This window comes from Ictalurus punctatus, chromosome 7 (genome assembly GCF_001660625.3).
Source record: "Ictalurus punctatus breed USDA103 chromosome 7, Coco_2.0, whole genome shotgun sequence".
Classification (NCBI taxonomy): domain Eukaryota; kingdom Metazoa; phylum Chordata; class Actinopteri; order Siluriformes; family Ictaluridae; genus Ictalurus; species Ictalurus punctatus.
In genome coordinates, this window is record NC_030422.2 from 11,828,881 (window position 1) to 11,848,911 (window position 20,031).

The 20,031-nt window shown below is 38.7% G+C and overlaps 4 protein-coding genes across 8 annotated transcripts; 2 read left to right on the top strand and 2 right to left on the bottom strand.

The window, feature by feature from the left end:
• The first annotated feature begins 82 nt into the window (after positions 1-82).
• Positions 83-6,466, top strand: LOC108268039 (UMP-CMP kinase). Of its 3 annotated transcripts, none has more exons than XM_017472684.3 (7): positions 113-460; positions 1,367-1,513; positions 1,862-2,014; positions 2,116-2,192; positions 2,873-2,969; positions 3,077-3,215; positions 6,378-6,466. In XM_017472684.3, the coding sequence occupies exons 1-6, from the start codon at positions 386-388 to the stop codon at positions 3,182-3,184; spliced, it is 657 nt and encodes a 218-aa protein (XP_017328173.1). In that variant the 5' UTR covers positions 113-385; the 3' UTR covers positions 3,185-3,215; positions 6,378-6,466. The 3 variants fall into 3 exon arrangements, with proteins under 3 accessions (XP_017328177.1, XP_017328173.1, XP_017328175.1); XM_017472686.3 differs by having other exon boundaries at positions 172-460; positions 3,123-3,215; XM_017472688.3 differs by lacking the exon at positions 1,367-1,513 and having other exon boundaries at positions 83-460.
• bcl6ab (BCL6A transcription repressor b) lies at positions 3,888-10,789 on the bottom strand. 2 transcript variants are annotated; one of them, XM_017472681.3, is made up of 9 exons: positions 10,480-10,789; positions 9,341-9,513; positions 9,027-9,248; positions 8,431-8,928; positions 8,125-8,222; positions 7,409-7,564; positions 6,568-6,698; positions 6,345-6,482; positions 3,888-5,749 (listed from the first exon to the last, which is right to left on the bottom strand). In XM_017472681.3, exons 2-9 carry the CDS (start codon positions 9,499-9,501, stop codon positions 5,648-5,650), a joined length of 1,506 nt encoding a protein of 501 aa, XP_017328170.1. In that variant the 5' UTR covers positions 9,502-9,513; positions 10,480-10,789; the 3' UTR covers positions 3,888-5,647. The 2 variants fall into 2 exon arrangements, with proteins under 2 accessions (XP_017328170.1, XP_017328169.1); XM_017472680.3 differs by having other exon boundaries at positions 9,341-9,510; positions 10,480-10,788.
• A 4,546-nt stretch (positions 10,790-15,335) lies between these two features.
• On the top strand, positions 15,336-15,741 carry insl5b (insulin-like 5b). The gene is made up of 2 exons (XM_017472693.3): positions 15,336-15,507; positions 15,632-15,741. The coding sequence occupies exons 1-2, from the start codon at positions 15,336-15,338 to the stop codon at positions 15,739-15,741; spliced, it is 282 nt and encodes a 93-aa protein (XP_017328182.1).
• Positions 15,742-16,605: 864 nt separating this feature from the next.
• On the bottom strand, positions 16,606-19,762 carry dynlt5 (dynein light chain Tctex-type family member 5). Of its 2 annotated transcripts, none has more exons than XM_017472689.3 (5): positions 19,678-19,762; positions 19,006-19,133; positions 18,514-18,605; positions 18,103-18,227; positions 16,606-17,910 (listed from the first exon to the last, which is right to left on the bottom strand). In XM_017472689.3, exons 2-5 carry the CDS (start codon positions 19,122-19,124, stop codon positions 17,707-17,709), a joined length of 540 nt encoding a protein of 179 aa, XP_017328178.1. In that variant the 5' UTR covers positions 19,125-19,133; positions 19,678-19,762; the 3' UTR covers positions 16,606-17,706. The 2 variants fall into 2 exon arrangements, with proteins under 2 accessions (XP_017328178.1, XP_017328179.1); XM_017472690.3 differs by having other exon boundaries at positions 19,006-19,138; positions 19,678-19,737.
• Positions 19,763-20,031: the final 269 nt, after the last annotated feature.

A 20,031-nucleotide genomic window follows, 5' to 3' on the forward strand; every position in this document is an offset into this window, starting at 1 on the left:
GTGTTGTGTGTTTTTTATTATTATTATTTACACTGTTTTACACTATGCAACAGGAAGTGTGTAATCACGTGCACATTGTTTACAACACCAGCAACAACACACACGCATCTGCTCAGTGATGCTTTAGGTTAGTCAATTTGCTGCAAAGTATTGGCACCCCCACCAAGCAGTATAAAAGGTTATGCCGATGGGTAGAGGGGTGCCAATACTTTGTGCAGTGCAATAGACTAATGTAGGTGCCCTATATATATAGTAGGAAGGTCTAACAAATCAGCATGTTAACCGATAAGGCCATGTTAGTCAGTTTGCGTTCACGTGAATAGAAACCGAAAGTAAAACATACTCGAGACATCAGAAAGATCACAGGAATTATTCTTCTCTCGCCATGAATCCGCAGGTTGTGTTCGCCCTGGGTGGACCCGGAGCCGGAAAAGGAACCCAATGCTCCAAAATTGCTGAGGTAAAACACGGAAAGACTTATTTATTTATTTATTTATTTTTATTTTTTTTAAAAATTAAATAGAAACAAAGCTCGCGCGTAAACTGTGTTGCACCGAGCTGAGGGCGTCTCGCGCGCGCATTAACGTTACATTCCCTGTATGAGCTCACTACCAAGAGGTGAAATAATGTTTTTTACAGCATGCATTATTCATCACAAAGAACATCTTATAAAACATCATGCAACTGGATGATTATATGATTGTGGTGGCCATTTAACTCTTAAACGTTTATTTAACATTTTTATTTATTTATTTATTTTTAAATCAACCACTTTTCAACCTTCAGTCTAAGAAAACATGCACATTTAAAGAGTGTATCTGGAAAAAAAGATAATGGAGTGTGTTTTGTGCTTGTGCTGTATTCAATAGTGTATGTTCATAGTGTAAATAGTGTAAATAGAATGAAATAATCTATCAAAATATGTTAAAAACAGTCACATTTCTGACCATCTCTAGTGCTGTAGCTAGTTTCTGGTCTGAAAATTTATTGACATAAATGCGTGATTGGATAAACCGCAACAAAGGATCTGCTACAGAAGCTGCGCTGGTTCATGTTTAGAAAATTAGAATTTTCTAAACCCCCCCCCAATTTGTTGGTTCTGCTACGGTGTTGTTTCAAGTACTCGATTCACTCCACATCCAGATCTCAGTCTGAGAGTTGATGACCCCTTGGCTGTACACCTAGCTAGATTTCTACCTACCAGTGATGAGTTGCTTGTCCATTAAGTGCTCCTCCTGGTGGACAGGAATCAAGCAGTTTGATCAAAAATGTTCTCTATGTAAAAATTGTGATTCACTAAATGGAAACTTTAAATGGAGACGCAAAATACCCTTGCTTCATAGCGCTCCGTGTCCGTCTCTCTCAGCACTACAGCTACACACACCTGTCTGCTGGTGATCTGTTGAGAAAAGAGCGCAGCCGAACAGACTCTGAGTTCAGCCAGATCATCGACAGCTGCTTTAAACGGGGAGAGTTCGCCCCTGTGGAGATCACCATCACCTTACTGAGAAAGGTGTGTAGTTTGAGAGTTTCTGACACAAACCAAGAGCTAATCAGCACTTACAGTGTGTCAGTCTGTAAACACAGTCTGCTTCACATCCAAGCCATCATATAATCATTTGAAATCAGTACTGCTCATGTAAACTTGAAAGTTTATGAAGTTATTTCTTTTGGTGTTGAAACGGAATCAGTTCTACGTACTGGTTCCTGGTTCTGCTCTCCTAACTCCATAGATGTGTAGAAACAGACTAGCGCTGTAATCTTGATAGACCTCAATATGGATGGAAAATGAATCTGTTTTGAAAAGCTCTTACAGGACGAAGTGTTGTAGATTGAACAACCCGTTTTCTGCCATCTCTAGGCAATGGAGGAGACCATGAAGACCGGTGAGAACAAGTTTCACTTCCTTATCGACGGCTTCCCTCCAAACGAGGATAACCTGCAAGGCTGGATGAAGGTCATGGATGGCAAAGCAGATGTCAAATTTGTCCTTTTTTTGGACTGTAGTAACGAAGTGAGTCATTTTCTCTTACTCTTATTAGACTTTTTTATACTATGGTGTAACGTGAGTATTTAGTGACTGATCGTTATTATTATTGTGGGTCTTGGATGCAGGTTTGCATCAACAGGTGCCTAGAAAGAGGGAGGACTAGTGGAAGGGATGATGACAACAAAGAGAGCTTGGAGAAAAGGTAATAATATATTAATAAAAGCTTCCCAGAAAAAAATACATAAAAGAAATACTTGGTTATGCATCCTGTCAGGTAAGAACTTCTGCGTTTTGAGAGAGTTCCTGTCCATTTTAATCCACTCTTTCGCAAAGATTTCTATCGTCACAAACGCCTCACTCTCCATCTCATCTGGAGGGGTTAACGGTTTGAAATGTGCACAGTACAACAATCCAGTCTAAAAATATCACGGGTTCACATATTAATCATATGCGTAAAAAGCACAAAGCAGAGGTAAAAATGAAAGGAAATACACTAGATTACAAAATGGTCAAATAATGAAATCCCCTAATTGTACTTCTTTTTTTTTTTAGAAAGATGTTTTTGAGTGCGACTTTTCTATAAAATCTCATACGCTGTCAGCATTTACACATTCTTGTCTGCCGTATCAGATTACTGAACCTTCTGTCCAAGTGACACGCTTCTTCAGCAGATTTCTTCAATAAGTAGTTGAAAATATACATCTAATGCTACACCACGTGTTTATTTTTAATTTTTTTGCAGCGTCTAGCATGCTGTATGGCCGCCACTAGGATGGGTTGTGATCCTTTTTACATTTTAAACATTGTGTTACATGTATATGTTTATCCGTTTATGTGTGCATGTACTGTATTTGACCGGATGAGCTGACTTTTCGTCTGCAGGATCCAGACGTACCTGCGGTTCATGCGGCCGATCATAGAGCGTTACGAGAAGCAGGGAAAAGTGCGCACTGTCGATGCCTCACGCTCCCTCAATGAGGTGAGACTGCAGTAGGGGTGGAGCTTAAACGAATAATAATAATAATCATGTTGATGATTGAGATTGCACTAATAGGTTGCTATTTTCCTTCATGGATATTTCTGCAGATCCAGAAGCTTTCTGATTTGCTGTCTTTCTTGATCTGCTGTGCAGGTCTTTGCCGATGTGAAGTCAGTCTTCGACAGAGAAGGATGATCCTGCTGACTTTGCCCTGAAGGACTTTCCTTAATGTCGACGACTCTATGAGTAATTTATTCACGTTTACTTTTTTACAAATTTACACATATTTTTTGTTTGTTTAAGAGGGATTGTGTGTGTATGTGCGTGTGTGCGTTCCTGTCTAATAAGGAATATTACTGAGAGGAACAATATTCCTGTAGAGCAGTAAAGTCTAAAGCACATCAGAGTTAAAGCACATTTCCACTGGAATGGTATTATGTACTATTAGTACGTTTAGTCCTCTTAGTTTAATAAAATTTGGTGTTTTAATGGTGGTCATACGTATATAAATACACATATTTATAACAGTTATTATTACTATCAACTATGGAAAATTTATCACGAAAATCATTTATTTCAGGTTATTGTTGCTAAAGGTGGTGCTACGTGTTACTCATTTATAGGGTGTACTTATTTTTTCTCACCAGGTTTCTGAATGTTGGTTTACTTTTTGGTTACATATTGAAATCTGGTGTTTATTTATTTATTTTTATAGACATTGTTGAGGACCACACAAATGTTATTTAGGCCCTGATAACTAAAAACCAAGAATTGAAGGAGGGTGCACTTACTTTTTCCCATGACTGTATGTATTATATAAAGCATTTTATTATAGTTTAGTCCCTAAAGCCACGTTAAAGTTAATGAGAAATGACATCAGTCACTTTATTTCCGGGTTTGTGATTGGCCCTGAACACACCTGGGACAGCTCTGTAAGAGTTTCATCATCATAATCATCATCATCATAATAATCAGCTAATCATTTGGATCAGGAATGTTCAATCTCAGGAGTTAAGAACCCCTGATCTAATAATTTGCAGTGAATCAGATTATTTGACTCAATTCACCAGTAAGGAGTCGACTCCCAAACGGTTCATTGCTATTGTTTTAAAAGCAGCCAGTTAAATCGATCACTTAAATTCGTCCGTAAAATCCGTCTCTACCTTGTGATTATTAAAAGAGCATTACAGGAGGCTTTGCATTGTGTTTGTAATAAGCTCAAACACAACTTAAATAAATATAACAACAACAAAAAAGCCATATAGGAGCTAGATATACTGTATATATGAATAGACAAATAAGAACTTTTCCACTTTGCTGTATTTGTATTTTTATAGCCTACTTGCACTTATCTTTCATAAAAGTATATAATTTAAATTAGATTCCTGTCGATTTAATCCGATATGCAAACGCACATTTTACGCATCTTAGTAGAACTGACTCTGAATCATTACGCTGTCACAAACGACTCCGATGATTCACTGGATGCGTTTTGGATCTCTCTATGTAATTAATGGCATTAATGAATTAATGAACCGTAAATATGCATAGAAATATAGTCTAGATGGAAATATATCCTGTCTCCATTTTTTTAACAACTCTTCAGAATTGCGTGAATTGTGTAACCCAACTTTCAACTGAAAGAGCCAATTCAAAGAGTTGACTCTTTCGTGAATGACACATCTGTATAAACTAAGTGAACTAAGCAAAGGTAAACGACTTAATCTGTTTCTTGTGCACATTAAAAACACTCATTAACATTATAGAATAGATTTTAATACCTTTATAAAGCAGCATTACTACAAACAGCTTGAGGAATAAATTATATTCCTCCTAATGCATTCTTACATTATAAGCCAAAATACGATAAAACTACAAACTATAAAAACATGAATTAATTTTCATGTGGCGAGTGTTTATCACCATATTATTATATTTTTAGGAGATTAAAATAAAATCCAACCCAAAGTTTTTATTTTAAAAACTTTATTACAACACCCATCTCCACTTTTTTTTTTTTTTTTTTTTTTTAAATATCAAAATACTGTACAGAAAAGCTACAAAACATCTATAAATAGTTTTTTTGGGATTTTTTAATGTAAATTTTTAGTACCTCGTATGTACCACATTCAACAAGTGCAAAAATAAGTGTACTTTATAACGTCATAAAAACACGTCATATAATACATAAAACATCCGGAACCTTTACACATACGACTGTATAAAGAGTCTGAGTGCACTACCAACCATTTATCCAACATGTTAACTAACACATAATACTGATAAGTGCTCTATAAATATTATATATGCGTATATATTTTATTTTTGCACAGAATTGACTAGCTAAAGTCAGCACTTATCTGCACTCCAGTGTTAAAGAACCGTTTGCGTTTAAATCAACAGGGAGCCGATATGAACAAAATTTCTTATATACAGTGAACGGCTCAGATTTAGAAATAAACACACCCCTGGATACCACAACTGACCAATCAGAACAGAGTATTTCACAACAGTCATTATATACAGATATCGTGAATTGTAATCTGATGTTAGTTTTGTGATGAGTCATTAGTAGACTCAAGACATTTAAACCCCACAGTATACGTACCACTGAATTAGAGTGTGTGTGTGTGTGTGTGTGTGTGTGTGAGAGATAAAAAAATTGCTGCATCAGTGTTTCAGCGGTTAGAGGTCTTGATGTTGGTCACAGCGCCGTGTTTCTGTCTCAAGTGCAGACGGAGCTGACTCTTGTGCCTAAAACGTAGATCGCACGTCTCACACTGGAGAGAACAAACACATACAATTATTTTGAATTATGTCTCACGTAAATACAAATTAAATATACATAACATGAATGTTAAAAAAAAAAAGTCATAAGTCAGACATTTAATTAATTTATGAACTGGCTTGGTTTTGTAGCTGAATCTCAAATGCCAGGTAGACTATGTAGGGGTTAGGGTATAACTTACAAACACTTAATGTAGTGAGCATATGTAGTTCAAACTGCTATAAGAAATGTAAAAATCGAGCTAAAAATCTGTGACAAAACACTACTGTGGGTAATTAAATCTCCCCCCGTGACACTACAATCTATAAATGTTTTATAAACAAATATTCCTTATACACTTATTCACTGTCCACTTGTTAATATTACTTGTACACCTTAATATTCACTATACACTTGTTAGTATTCTTCGCTCATTAATATTACCTGCACGCTCGTTATTATTCATTGTACCCTTGTTAATATTCACTGCTAGTTAATATTACTTGTACACATTAATATTCCTCATATGCTCATTAATATTCATTGTAAACTCGTTAACGATATAAATGCAGCATATTTAAAATTAAGGTGAGCGACGTTGCGCTTACATGGTAGGGTTTTTCTCCGGTGTGGATGCGCAGGTGACTCTTGAGCGTCTGTAGATGGCGGAAGCGTGTGTTACACACGGAGCAGCAGTACGGTTTCTCGCCGGTGTGGATCAGCACGTGAGCACGCAGGTGAGCCACCTGACAGATTTAGGAACGAGTCATGGTCAGAAAGCTGGAACTTTATAAACGTTCATGTGAGGTTCATGCTCCGGCGGGGTCGTACCTGGACGAAGGCGGAGCCACACGTCTCGCACTTGTACGGTTTCTCGCCCGAGTGGATGCGCAGGTGAGTCTTCAGGTTGGCCGGTCGGTTGAACTGAGCGCTACACACACCGCAGCGGTATGGCTTCTCACCTGCCGGCACAATCGTTTATTCACTCAACTTGATTTAAATGATATTTTCCTGTTAAACAAGTAAATAGATAGAAGCACAAAGTTCTAACTGGCTAAAATAAACTGATTTTAAAAAAATGTGTAAAAATAAATAAAACTGGAAGGAATATTTCATTAATAATCATTTAGTTATTTGGGTTCTGCCACTAAACAATGATTTTTAAAAAATGCAGTTATTAATAACTTAACATGCTATAATGTGAATTAATCCATTTTATTTATTTCTATGATGATTTAATTTACGTATATTTATGTAATAACGTATTCACTTAATGAATATAGAATATTTATTTATTCATAGCTTAAAATACTTTTACATAAAAAACAAATGAATTGATAAAATGCTATTACGTTAAACAAGTGATTATTTAAAACTAAATTAAATCAGAATATAGACAAGTAATTAATAATTACATTCTCCATCTTCAGTGGAGGCGGGGATAAAACCCACAGCCAATCATTTCACAGATTATTAAAAGGAAACTATTATTCAAAACAAGCTAGTTGAGAATTAAATAATTAATTTAATTTAGCTAAGAATTGTTTATTTAGTAACAAGCTTATTTTTATTTTAATTAAAATAAGCCTTAACGGCGAGACACAGAAATGTGATTCTTTGATGATGTTAGATCTTGGTCTGGTTTCTATAGAACAATGTGAGATGACTTTACCTGGAGAGACAGATTTGTGGTTAGTGAGGTTGTGGTTGGAGGTGAAGGAGGTTCTGAGGACATCACAGTCATACAGTTTGCCATCATGGAGACACTGATGGTTCTCCGAGTCGTTCTCCATTTTGTCCCACTCACCGCAGGTCAGATCAGTGCTCTCTGCAGGAGGAGATGAACATGAGGACCACAGGAAACCGGTTTGTATGTTTTACTCTGAGACTTTACTGGAGCTTTAAGAGTTATAACAGAGTGTGAAAAGCACAACACGACATCTATAACCAGGTTATAACACCTTACAGCTCCTAAAAGTGAAGCCAATCTCCAAAAAGGCTTGAGATATGGGTGGCCATGCCTCCTTCACTAGGACTAATATGTACAGAAGCCACGCTTTCTTCACTAGGACTAATATGTGCAGAAGCCACACCTCCTTCACAAGGACTAATATGTGCAGAAGCCACACCTCCTTCACAGGGACTAACATGTACAGAAGCCACGTCTCCTTCACTGGCACTAATATGTACAGAAGCCACGCTTCCTTCACAGGGACTAAAGCACAGAGACCACGCCCCTTCCGAGTCTGAATTCACTCCTCTTCATTGAAGTTAAAATACAGAGGCCACACCTTCACTAACAGAGGGCATTCTTTAAAACATTACATCAGAACAGATCATTTGCTAACTTATTAAATTAAAAACTCGATTCAAAGTTAAAACACTAACCGGTCTTTGTCTCGGCCTTGCTCTCATGTCTCATGGCGTGGGTGGACATGGAGACAGGCGTCTGCTTCCTCGCTGTCTCGCTGCATTTCTCCAGGGTTCTATAGACACAAGGCAAAGGCTAATACACAAAATGCTAATGTGCTAACTGATAATTCTATATACTGGTAGGAAAAACAAAACAGACAATGAAAAGCAACATAAACAGGATAAAAAAAAAATATAAAAAAAACCACAATATGCCACTAGAGGGCGCCGAGCAGCTGCTGCATTAGCTAGGAAACAATGGTTAGCGGATCTTTACCGTACCGGTTCGAATTCCGGAGCGGATTCTCATCTCCTTCAGCAGAGTTGAGCACGATGAACTTGTACTTCTTCCAGTTGCGCACTTTTGGAGGAGTCGTGGCTTCTCGACTGCAGCCGCTCGACTCTGCCGGCGAATTCGGCTGGCAGTCCGACTTCAGTGGGCTGCGAGGAGTGACCACGTGAGAAGAGTTCTCTACCTCAGCTTCCTCCACCTTCGCACTCCGGACATCAGGGTCCATACTCGAACGCTTGCCTCGACTTCCTCCCGGGTTGGAACACGGCCCGCGAGTTACGGCTTGGCAGTCTTTCGGAATTTCCCAGGAAAGCAGCTTGGCGTTTGAGACGGAGCCCATCGGAAAAGGTAGAGGAGGAAGGCGGGGAGTGCTGACTGCGTAGTGCGTTGTAGGAGGAGAGACGTCATGGAAGTCAACAGTCATGTCCTGAGGTAAGTGGGCGGAGCCAGCTAGTGGTTCCTCTCGCGGCTGCTTCACGCTCAAACCCCTGTGAGAAGAAGAAACCGTTTCCATTGTCAAGGTCTCATTTCAACTGGCTGCTTTAATTTGGCATCATGTCACCTAGCTCCATAAATAGCGAGTTACCTGGACTCCATGAAACGCTGGCAGGTCTCCACCATGTGCTCCATCTGCAGGTAAATGGCCGTGTTGAGCGTGGCCACGATGAAGCGCTCTTTTAGGGTCAGGCAGGAAGTGTACATGAACTCCAGCAGGATGGCGAAGCCGTCGGGGTCAGCCTTAGCGTCCAAGCTAACCACCACGGGGTCGGTTTTGTGTGCGTTGATGAAGACGGTGTAGAAGAAGCCACTGAGAAAAGACAAGGATAAAGAGGAGGATGAAGAGTTACGACGTGCAGAAAAACACCAAAGCGATGACTGCGTATTTAACTACTGACTGACCTGCAGGCCATGAGGACGGTCTTGTGTGCGTGAAACTCTCGGCCCCCGACCCTCACTGTGACGTCGGTGAGGATGTTCCGGCTGCGCAGGCGGTTGAAGTTGAACAGCACGTCTCCTGCGTGCCGTATGAACTGGACGCAGCCGTCCACTGTGCTGCTCATGCTAACACTCTGCTTGGGAAAACACACACACGTTCAGTCCACTAACACCAGCCCGGAACCGTGAGACCGGCATGGGGAAAAAAGAATTGGTATGAAATCATCATCACGGAACACCCCAAAGTCTTTTATTCCTCTTACACCACAAGCGACTACATTTAACGTCAAACAAATCGTCACTCATGTTATACGGCAGCTATAAACAGTCGTTCCCTCACGCAGCTACTGACGTTAACTCCTCTGTCCTGAAGACGTCAGAAAACCTCAAGTTTTAAAGCTCAGCTTCACTTCTGACACTGGAGACTCCTTCCATAAGTCCCTGTGAACGAGCTGTTACTATAGAAACAATAAGGTATCAGAACCAGAACCAGCGCATCGCTGTTATAGGAAATGGATCAACAACCTTCACAATCAACGACCAATCACAATCCAGACCTGTGACGTAATTACAACTTAACATACCGTCATTGTAATTCTAATAATTATACTCAAACTATACAAACTCATCTGAAAGCTATTTTTAATGACGTGTGTGTGTGTGTGTGTGTGTGTGTGTGTGTGTGTTTGTATTTATTTATGACAGAAAAATAAATCCCACATGGATAAGAATGCAGATTAGAGCAGTTTCTTCCCAGCCCCCAAACTACTTCACTCCCACAGCTGACTTTTACTAATTCATGTTCCATAAAAGTGAAATAAAACCTCATGCACGAATTACTGTTGCTCTGTATGATCATAAATCATAAATTTTTAAGATTTTAAGAGACTAATATTCTCCTAAAACACGAGCAGAAATGAAGACTCGGGCCAACAGACAACTTTGCGTCGGTTTAAAAACAAACTACAAGCAGCTTAAAGACATAAAAAAAATACCAGCGTGGTTCAAATAAAAGTAGTGAAAACAAATTATAATGTTTTAAATCGCGTGTAAAAACCGGCATTATTATTATTATTATTATCAGATAACAGAGTTTAAGTCACCTGGTGTGTTTTTCTTAGAAATCAGTCCCTCGGCAGTTCCTGGAATCTGAACTTCTCTGAAGGCTCAGCTCTCACTTCTCGGAATTCCACCACTGGACTGAACCACTCTTACATCGCGCGGGGGTGTCCTCCATAACTCTACTTTTCATCTCAATATCTTTTCATTTTAATCGCTGCGTGTCAGATTCCGTTTAAACCATATAAACTTTAAACCATACATGCATATTATTTAAAGTTTTGCTCTTAAATATTTAAAACGTGTCGCACCAGATATGATTTAGCTCCCCCTTCCTTCTATTCCTCGGTGATGTGTTCCTCCAGGCAGCGCAATCATGATCATTACGCAATCGAGATTTTTTACTGTCGCAGATTCGTCAGTTGTACCTCAAGGGAGAAATGCGCGTAACCGTCACTGTAGTGAAGTGAATTATTATGCCGTTTAAAAAAAATAATAAATTCACAACATATCAGGTCTTTGTAGCTCTGCAGTTACAACACCACAGACGCATGATTGATCATATTGTGATTGTGGGTGGATTTTAGTAAATTTTTCGCCTCTGTTTTGGTTGTGAGATCGTTGAAGCGACTATATTAATAAGTTCTGGGCTCTGATATGGTTTCTGTTACGCTCACACATTTTAACATGGGCGTATATTAAATACAACGAGTAATAACTAAAAATACAAAGAGCAACATGGTGGCTGGTGCAAAGGAATTTCGCTAGGGGCATAACGATACAGTGCGAGCAATACGACGCTCTCAATTCGATATGTTTGCGTATCGGACAACATGTTGAACAGACTGCATAACGAAGTAGGCTGTTTGCCATAAAATGGCACTTGTATTACATAAGGTGTGATCAACTTTTAAACTTAATCAAGTCCACACTGGCTCGTCTGAGAATGTAGCTTCTTCTGTATCTCCAATGGTGAGCAATCTCCATGGTGATTTGAGAAGTTCATAATCTGTAGTGGATTCAAAAAACGGTTAGTGCGACAGAGAGTGGCACGACTCTGACAACACAGCTAGGTCACAACTTATAATTCCACACGTACAACCTGTAAAACCCACTGAAAACACCCCCCTAGGCTTGAAATTTCCACTCGTCAACTTTTGGCGAGTCTTCTCAACTACCAGCTCCTTCCCTGTTTACTGAGTGACATCAAACCAACATGGCCGCTCACTCAGTGAACCGTGTATAGTAAAGATCCGCTCCTCTACTTTTAAATGCGTTTAGAGCAGTATTAGCTTTAGATCAGTTCATATACCGTCACAGTACTCTGTTAAATTTATAACACCGACTGTACTAATAACTGTTTTGAGAAGCTAATCATCAGAAATTAGAGTTTTGTTAGCTGGCTAGCTTCTTGCTAACACTACTCGCTATTGTTAGTTATACTGGATCACACAAACACTCTCACTACGCTTCTATTAAAGTTGAATGTTATCAATAATGTTGAAATGTTCACATGTGTGCAACCTCCTCTTTATATCTCAGTGAAACAGAAAAAGCTAACCTTGTTAGAATAATATTTATTAGAACGAATTTAGATAGTTTCTCGTGTTTGAGTGGAAAATTTTTAATTTGTCATGTGTGCGCTTGCTTATTGTTTTTATGCCAGCGATTCTGCCGTTTACAATTCCAATAGAAATTACGATCGATTTTCAGCTCTAATAAATTTGGATCACGGATCATGGAGCAGAACGCTCATCATAGTGCTGAAGGTCAAGCTCCTCTTTCAGTTCACCTTTCATTTCCATCTCGCAGTTTCACCAAATTCGAGAACATTTAAGGTCACACTTTGTGTGTGATTCAGCGCATTGTGAGGAACACAGTAAGGCAAAGCTTAAAGGCAAGAGGTTACGATTAAAGGGAACACATGCACACGCTAGAGGTCAAACAAGTTCAGCAAACCACACACACACACACACACACACACACATATATATGACTGTGGTCAGAAAACAGCCACCAGTTTTTGCATCAACTGTTTAGAGAGGTTTATTGATCAGCTCATCAGTTGTGCACCAGAGCAAATGTACACTAATGCAGCTACAGTACGATAAGACACAACAGAAGTCTCTTAGACATCTCACTCAAATCTCATCTTTTCTGTAAATACAGGCCTATACTTTTAGCTACTTACTTTAAACATCATTTTTAAGCTCTGTCATCTCATTTTCAAATGAACTAGCAGTGAGTGTATATAGAATATAAAGAACTTTAATATCATCCGCTGCAGTTCATTCTTGAAATATTAACAATAATAAGAATGCTAATAATTAGTATTATTTTTAAAATACCTATATCTATCTATCTATCTATCTATCTCTCTCTCTCTCTCTCTCTCTCTCTCTCTCTCTCTCTCTCTCTCTCTCTATATATATATATATATATATATATATATATATATATATATATATAAATTGTTTAAAAAATACTGCCAACTATTTAAATGTATATGCAGTGTAGATGTTCTGTACAGCAGCTTTGCCTGAACATGTTGCGTCATTAAGGTGTTGGAGGAATCCTCTGAATGAAAAGAATGCTGTTATTAACGTTTTTTTTATTTTTGCTTTTTTTTTTTTTTTTTTTTTTTTACATAACTTCTTCTGTACTTCTTGAATGGCCTTTTCACCAGTTGAGATCAACCTTAGGAATGTGTTTTGACCAGAAATATTTCAGGAATGGGTGGGGTTTATGGGAATACACAGAGATCATGTTTTGTTTGATCCTGTTAAAGGCGCAACAGTCGATTAAAAAAAAAATTGTACTTGTACAAATATCCTGGAAGATATGTAGTACAACCCCAATTCAAAAAAAGTTGGGACGCTTTTTAGAAAACAGAATGCAATGATTTGCAAATCTCATTAACCCGTATGTTATTCACAATAGAACGTAGAAAACATCAAATGTTTAAACGCAGGAAATTGAAATTTGAAGGTGATGGCCCGTTTGGAAAGCTGACTTCCGGGCCGGAATACTTGTTTGTGTTTGGATTGGGGCGGAGATTCGTGAACAGTACGGGGCGGGCTCAAGGAGTAAAAAATATATCATTCTAATGTCAAACTCACCTACTTACCTAATCTAGAAAAAAAAAATTGACTAATCATACCTCATGCTTCTTTAATAATAAATATGTTTCATGAATGGTGCTGTAGCTTTATATTTTCACACATTTTATAGTGTTCCTGAATGTCTATTAAAATCGTAGCTATATATTTGTAATACATACACTTTTTTAGTACACGACCTTCCAATTCACAAGCTCCGCCCACAAAATCCCATTGCTCATTATTATTTTTATAAATCTTCACAGAACCACAAAATGAATACACCTTCCGTAAAGAATACTCCTCGCGTATCAGCGAACACATGTCTTTTAATCCATTTATGTGGAGCTTACACGTAGCTGTGAACAAGCTGTTACTAGCTGTTACTCGTTCTATTCGAACGAGTTCATTAATATAAACCCGTGCTCCAATCAGCGCCAATCAGACTCCAGAACTCAGAACTCAGTAGTGCAGGGGTGGAATGTTTCGTACTGTAAAGGAGAAATTATTTTTGTTGGATTGGTTTGCTGGAAAATGCACACTCTTCAAAAAAAAAAGTTTTAGGGGAACTTTGTGTCTGACGCACAGACTCGTGATACAACTTTCTAAGTTCTTTCTTCCTAATTTGTTTTCTCTTTTACTACATTGTGAAACTGTCGCGACCCACACAGTCTGACGCACTCGCACTTCCTCATTCCCTGGAAACAGAGCTTTCATGTATGAACAGCTTCAGCGGCACTGTCTTGAAATGTGAAGTGAGAATTAGCAGTGTGTGTGTGTGTGTGTGTGTGTGTGTGTGTGTGTGTGAAAGAGAGAGATAATTAATGACTGCAGTTTGTGCACTGTTACGCAGTCTTACACACATGAGCAGCTGTCATTCTGAGCCTATCGCTTATTGAAAGCATGGCCACTTTAAAAATATACTGGCATCTGATTGGCTGATACGTCCTTATACTGAAAGGACAAACTAGATCGGCCAATCGGTGCTCAGTCAGTCATAATTACATCAATGCAATTAAGCAAGAAGCGACATTGACAAGGGAAAACTCCCTGAGATGACATATGGAAGAAACCTTGAGAGGAACCAGACTCATATGGCATTTAGATACAAAAATTACTAACAATAACTGCACATTTTGTAGTTTACTCACCAATATGTTTAGGGGGGAAAAACATACTGCTTACGACTTTTGTCACTTTAATATTACAAAAGTAACCAATTCTATCAACACTGATTCTTAAGCTAATGGGATGTCCACTAGCTTATTATTATTATTATTATTATTACTATTATTCTTGAAAAGAATTTTCTTATGTGGAATCTTGTGTGTTTTGTGTTTTGTGAAATGATATTGTGACATAAAACGAACTGCCTCGTGAACCGATCATGCTTTTAGTTGACGGCGGCCTGATCGAGCTCAGGTAAGTGCCGCCATTACGTTCGAACGACACCAATCGCCGATCGTACGTGTTTACGCATGAGTGTCTTTATAGCGTCATTATAACCCACTTTTCCAGCGCACGGCTATAAACCAGCCTCATTACACGCATGTCGCTATAAAATGAAATAAATGGCTCTTTCAACAGGTCTGTTTTGCAGAAAAAAAATGCAGAGGCTGCTCTTCCACCGGAGGTGTTCCTTTTATATTCATGGGGGGAAAACAATGTCATTTGGAGAGTCATGGAAAACCGACAAATGCGTCAACGGCGCGTTAATCATGGCACGTCCAGTATAAAAGTGAAGCGCTGTTGCTCTGTTACTCCATTAGCCTGCTTTTTTATCGACAGACGCTCTATCAGATATGAAGGTCCTGCTATTGGTATATGTCCTGGCGTCCCTGCTGGTCTGTACGGCGCTGACAGAAGCATCCCAAATTTCCATGAGGCTGTGCGGCCGCGAGTTCCTGCGTGCTGTCGTCTACACGTGTGGTGGCTCCAGATGGAGGAGGAGCCTGAACGAGATCTTCACACAGGGTCAGTAACCATCTGATTGATCAGAAAATCATCAGAATCTTTATTTCTCAGGAATGTTTTGCGTGTCTCCTCAGAAAGTTACCTAACCCCTAAAACTGTGTTCATTGGTGTGTTTTGGACACAGACTCAGAGCCGGAGGACACGCTGAGGTTCAGGAAGAGCGAGGAATCGGCATTGCTGGATCTCTGCTGTAGCGTGGGCTGCAGGAAAAGCGACCTGACGCTCATGTGCTGAGAGAAATACCGTCCCGCCGACCACCTCATTTCTGTCCGGCGACTTTTATCAAGAGAGAAGAGAGAAGGCAGCTCGTGGTCATGCTGCGATATAAACCTGAGACACTTCACACTGCTCACCTTCACTTCCTCACACACACACACTCCTGTTGTACTCTACCTGGCACATGTACTTCATACATCAAACAATTCACAGATTGGCAGGAAGATTGGAAGTTTTACTAACTATCATAATTCAAAACAGACTAATTTCAGTTCTCTGAGAACGTGATCAGTTTAACAGGATTGTTATATCTGAAATCATTTGAGATAACTTCATGTTCCTGAGATTCGAAACCATTACCAGCGACTACATAATTAAAATGGTACGGAAGCCTCGAGAGGCCATTAAAATGTTTTTTTTTTTTTCTTGTGCAGTTTACTTTAGTTAACGAAAACTAAACTGGAGTCAAGAAATCATAATGCGCCGAACCTTGCTTCTTCATTCATGCTAAACTGCCGATTTCTGGCGAAGTTCTGATATTAATTCTCCATTAATTGATTTCATAATGAAGATACTTCCATGTTCTGGTTTATTTTTTGCTCGTCTGAAGAAAAATTTATTAAATTAGGTGTAGTTTAATCCACATTTCCAACAGACACATTGCTAAAACTTTAAATAAGAGATCGTCAGACCTGTTGTTTTTTCACAGCGTTACAAAACTATTTGTTTTGTTGCTGTTGTTGTTGTTTTTTTGTTGTTGTTTTTTTTTACATGCAAACCTGATAAATAAGGCTGAAAATGAAGATTTGATTACGCATTATATATTTCTTTTGGTCCAATTTCTTAACCAATCCTTGAACCTTATCTTAATTTATGAGTGGGTTTAAACAATGACAAAATGTTTATTCATAAACGTAATTGCATATACGTTCAATGCAAACAAGGCAGTAATGTCTGTAAGGAGCGTGTAATGAATGATAACGCTGCGTGATATATAGACTGAAAAAACAATATGTGCTGCTGCTGACTATCCTGATGTTCAAGATGCTGAAGATGAAGATGATGATGATGATGATGATGATGATGATGAAGGTGATGATGATGTGAGATGTGTGATAAATAAATTTGATACATTTAAACGTGTCTCTGATCTTATATCATGAATACTGACTGAACTGTAATGGTGGATTGTGACACTAGTAATAATGTATTATTAATAATGTATCATGTTTAGAACCTTATAGAGCTCTGCTCCAGTGAACAGTTTATTTACAATTCACTATTTACATTTACACATATCCATCAATATATCCATCCATCCATCCATCTTTCTGTCCATCCAGCCATCCATTTACACATGTCTATCAATATATCCATCCATCCATCTTTCTGTCTATCCATATATCCATTAATTTAACCATATATCCATCCATCATCCACCATTCCTGTCCATCCCCATATCTATTCATTTAACCATTAATCCATCCATCCATCCATTCACATATACATATATATCTATCCATCCAGCCAACCATCTATCATTAACCTATCCATATATTTATCCATTCACCCATCTATCCATCCAACCATGTATGTTTATCTATCTACTGATTACACCATCCATCCATCCATCCATCCATCTGCATATCCATACATCCATATATCCTTTCACCCATCTACTCCTCCATATACCGATCCATCAGTGTGTCCATCCCATCCAACAGTAACTGCAATGTACTTATAAATGTAAATGAAGTAATAAATCTAGAGCAATGGGGAAAAAAGTCTTTGAAAGAAGAGTTTTCATCCATCCATCCATCCATCCAATCTATGTCATCATGACATGGTTAGATTCCAGTGAAAATGTTCTATTCCTCCATAATCAGCTTTCAAACCTGACTTACTAAGTCTTAATCCTGAAGAACTCTTTAAAGCTAGAACCCATGGTTCCACTCTGATGTAGTTCTCATACACTCAACTGTATCATTCAAAGTATACGGCATAGACATTGGCGACGGCAAAGAGCGAGCTGTTCTTGAAAGCGTACGATGAAAACGTGTCGGTGGCGGCGTCCCAGAGGCAGCGGCTCGTCATGCGCAGGTTCTGCTCTGCCAGCTGGCCGATGCTGATCATCACGATGATCTTATAGCGAGGGATCATCAGGTCCTTCACTCGCGCCTTCACCACCTGCAGGAACACAGAATTTAGGAAAAAAAATAGAATTGGAATCATTGGAAAAAAGAATTGGAATCATTGGAATCTCAAGTGATCATGATGACACACTAGAACACAGGTTCACAATGCTAGTCCTGGAAAACCCCTCGAGGGTTCTGTGCCATAGACTCTCAGAAGGCTCCACCCTTCATAGTGAGAACTGACCTCTGATATGGTTTTGGTCATCTGTCTGCACAGCTCGGGTTCATACTTCTCCTCCTGCAGGTAGCTGCTCAGAACGTCCTTCAGGATCTCCCTCACAGCGTGCACGGGGAACTGCTTTGTGGGACCTTAGCAAAGGAGAACCGGGTAAACCTCAAAGACATGTCAGGTTGAGTGATTAGGCAAAAACTATTGTATTTATCGGCACTCTTATACCACAAGCTTGTGGAGTTCTGCATTCTGATTAGTCGGAAGGTCTAGACATAGGTCTAGATATTAAATTCCACTTTTATTATTCAGTAACTATATTAAAGCTAATAGTAAAGTATGTGAGGGATGTACGTCTGCAACCAGCATCACTTCCTGGGAGTTTAATACTTTAATAACTAAAAAAAACAACCAAACAGGGCTCACCAAGCTGGTATGTGTTCTCCATTTGCACTGCATGTCGAGGGTTTTCGTCATGGTGACCGGCTTCGTCCATATAGGACACGCTACTGATAGAGCTATAGAGAGAGAAGAGCATCACAGGAAATGGTTGGTTAATACACACTCATCACAACATGCATGCAGCGGTCTATTAGTGTTAAATGTAAATGTCGGATTTAATTGCACCAGAAGCATCTGACTCAGGTATGGGGTGTGGCCTAAAGTACAAAGGCAGAGCTTGTATATAACAAGGGATTCGAATGACAAATCTGTTGTTACTGAGCCAAACGACATCTTTGTTGTGGGAGTGTGATGCTTTATATTCTAAACTGGTAGCTATAAGCTTCCACTACGTTGTACTTGTTAGCAACATTAAGATCGAAACCCCAGTGCGAAATTAAAGGCTTAAACGTCAAACACTGAACATGTCTCAGCTAATCGAGTGCATGTGGTGTAAAGGGAACATAGTGAACTCACTCCTTGGTCTTGACAGTGAGATCTTCCCTCCTGGCTCTCACGTCCTGACTGCCCAGAGACGACATGCTCTCTCGCTTCTTCAGCAGCCGGACGGCCTTCTCTTTCATCGCATCTGACATGATCAAACGCTGCACTTTTAAAATGTATTAATAATTAATAATATTTCATGGACATTTTAAAACTTTTACAACAGTCTTGTGTGTTCTTGTATATATTTCTGGAACAGAAATGTTGATTTCCTCCTCTAATACATTCAGAAAAGTTTTGGTTTCCTTTTTTAATTAAAAAACTACTTTTAATAAATGTATTTCTTTAATTATTAATTATTAAATTAATTTCTTTATAGATGCCGATATTCACTAATATTCTGGAGAAGGCCTCTATTCTGTTCTATGTTTATGAATATAATTCCAATGATAATATTATAATCATACGAAATCATACAAAATGTTAGTTATTAAGTTATCGTTAGTTGTTAATGAGAGCTAGCTGATTTGTGCATTTCTCTGCATTACACTTTCATTTATTTACAGGATATATAAAGTGATCACGTTTTTACTCTGAACTGAACACTTGCCTTTCATCCTCTAACACTTCCAACACACTTTAGCTCACTTTCTGAGGAATAAAAGGTGGAAATTAGGGATAAACGAGTGAAAATAATAACATTACCCCTTTGACTCGGTTGAGCAGAGGCCTTTAGTGAAGCAGGATACAAGTGCTCGTGTTGTAGCGCCGTGTTGTCATGGAAATGCCAGTGCCGCTTTGTCACTGGGTGAAATTTGAGAAGGGGGCGGGGCTTCCATCCAAGTGTCTCAAATCGCATAGCCTACTTATTTAAATTGCTTAAATATTTACTATAGTCAGTAATAACCTTTTTTATATAATATCTTTCACTTTGAGTCCAAAATTTCATCGTGTTTTATATATATTAATAAATAAATAAATACATTCTTTATATAAATAAAAATTTACCTGCTACTGTTAACCTAGCTAGCATGCAAGCGGAAACCAGCTGACAAGCAC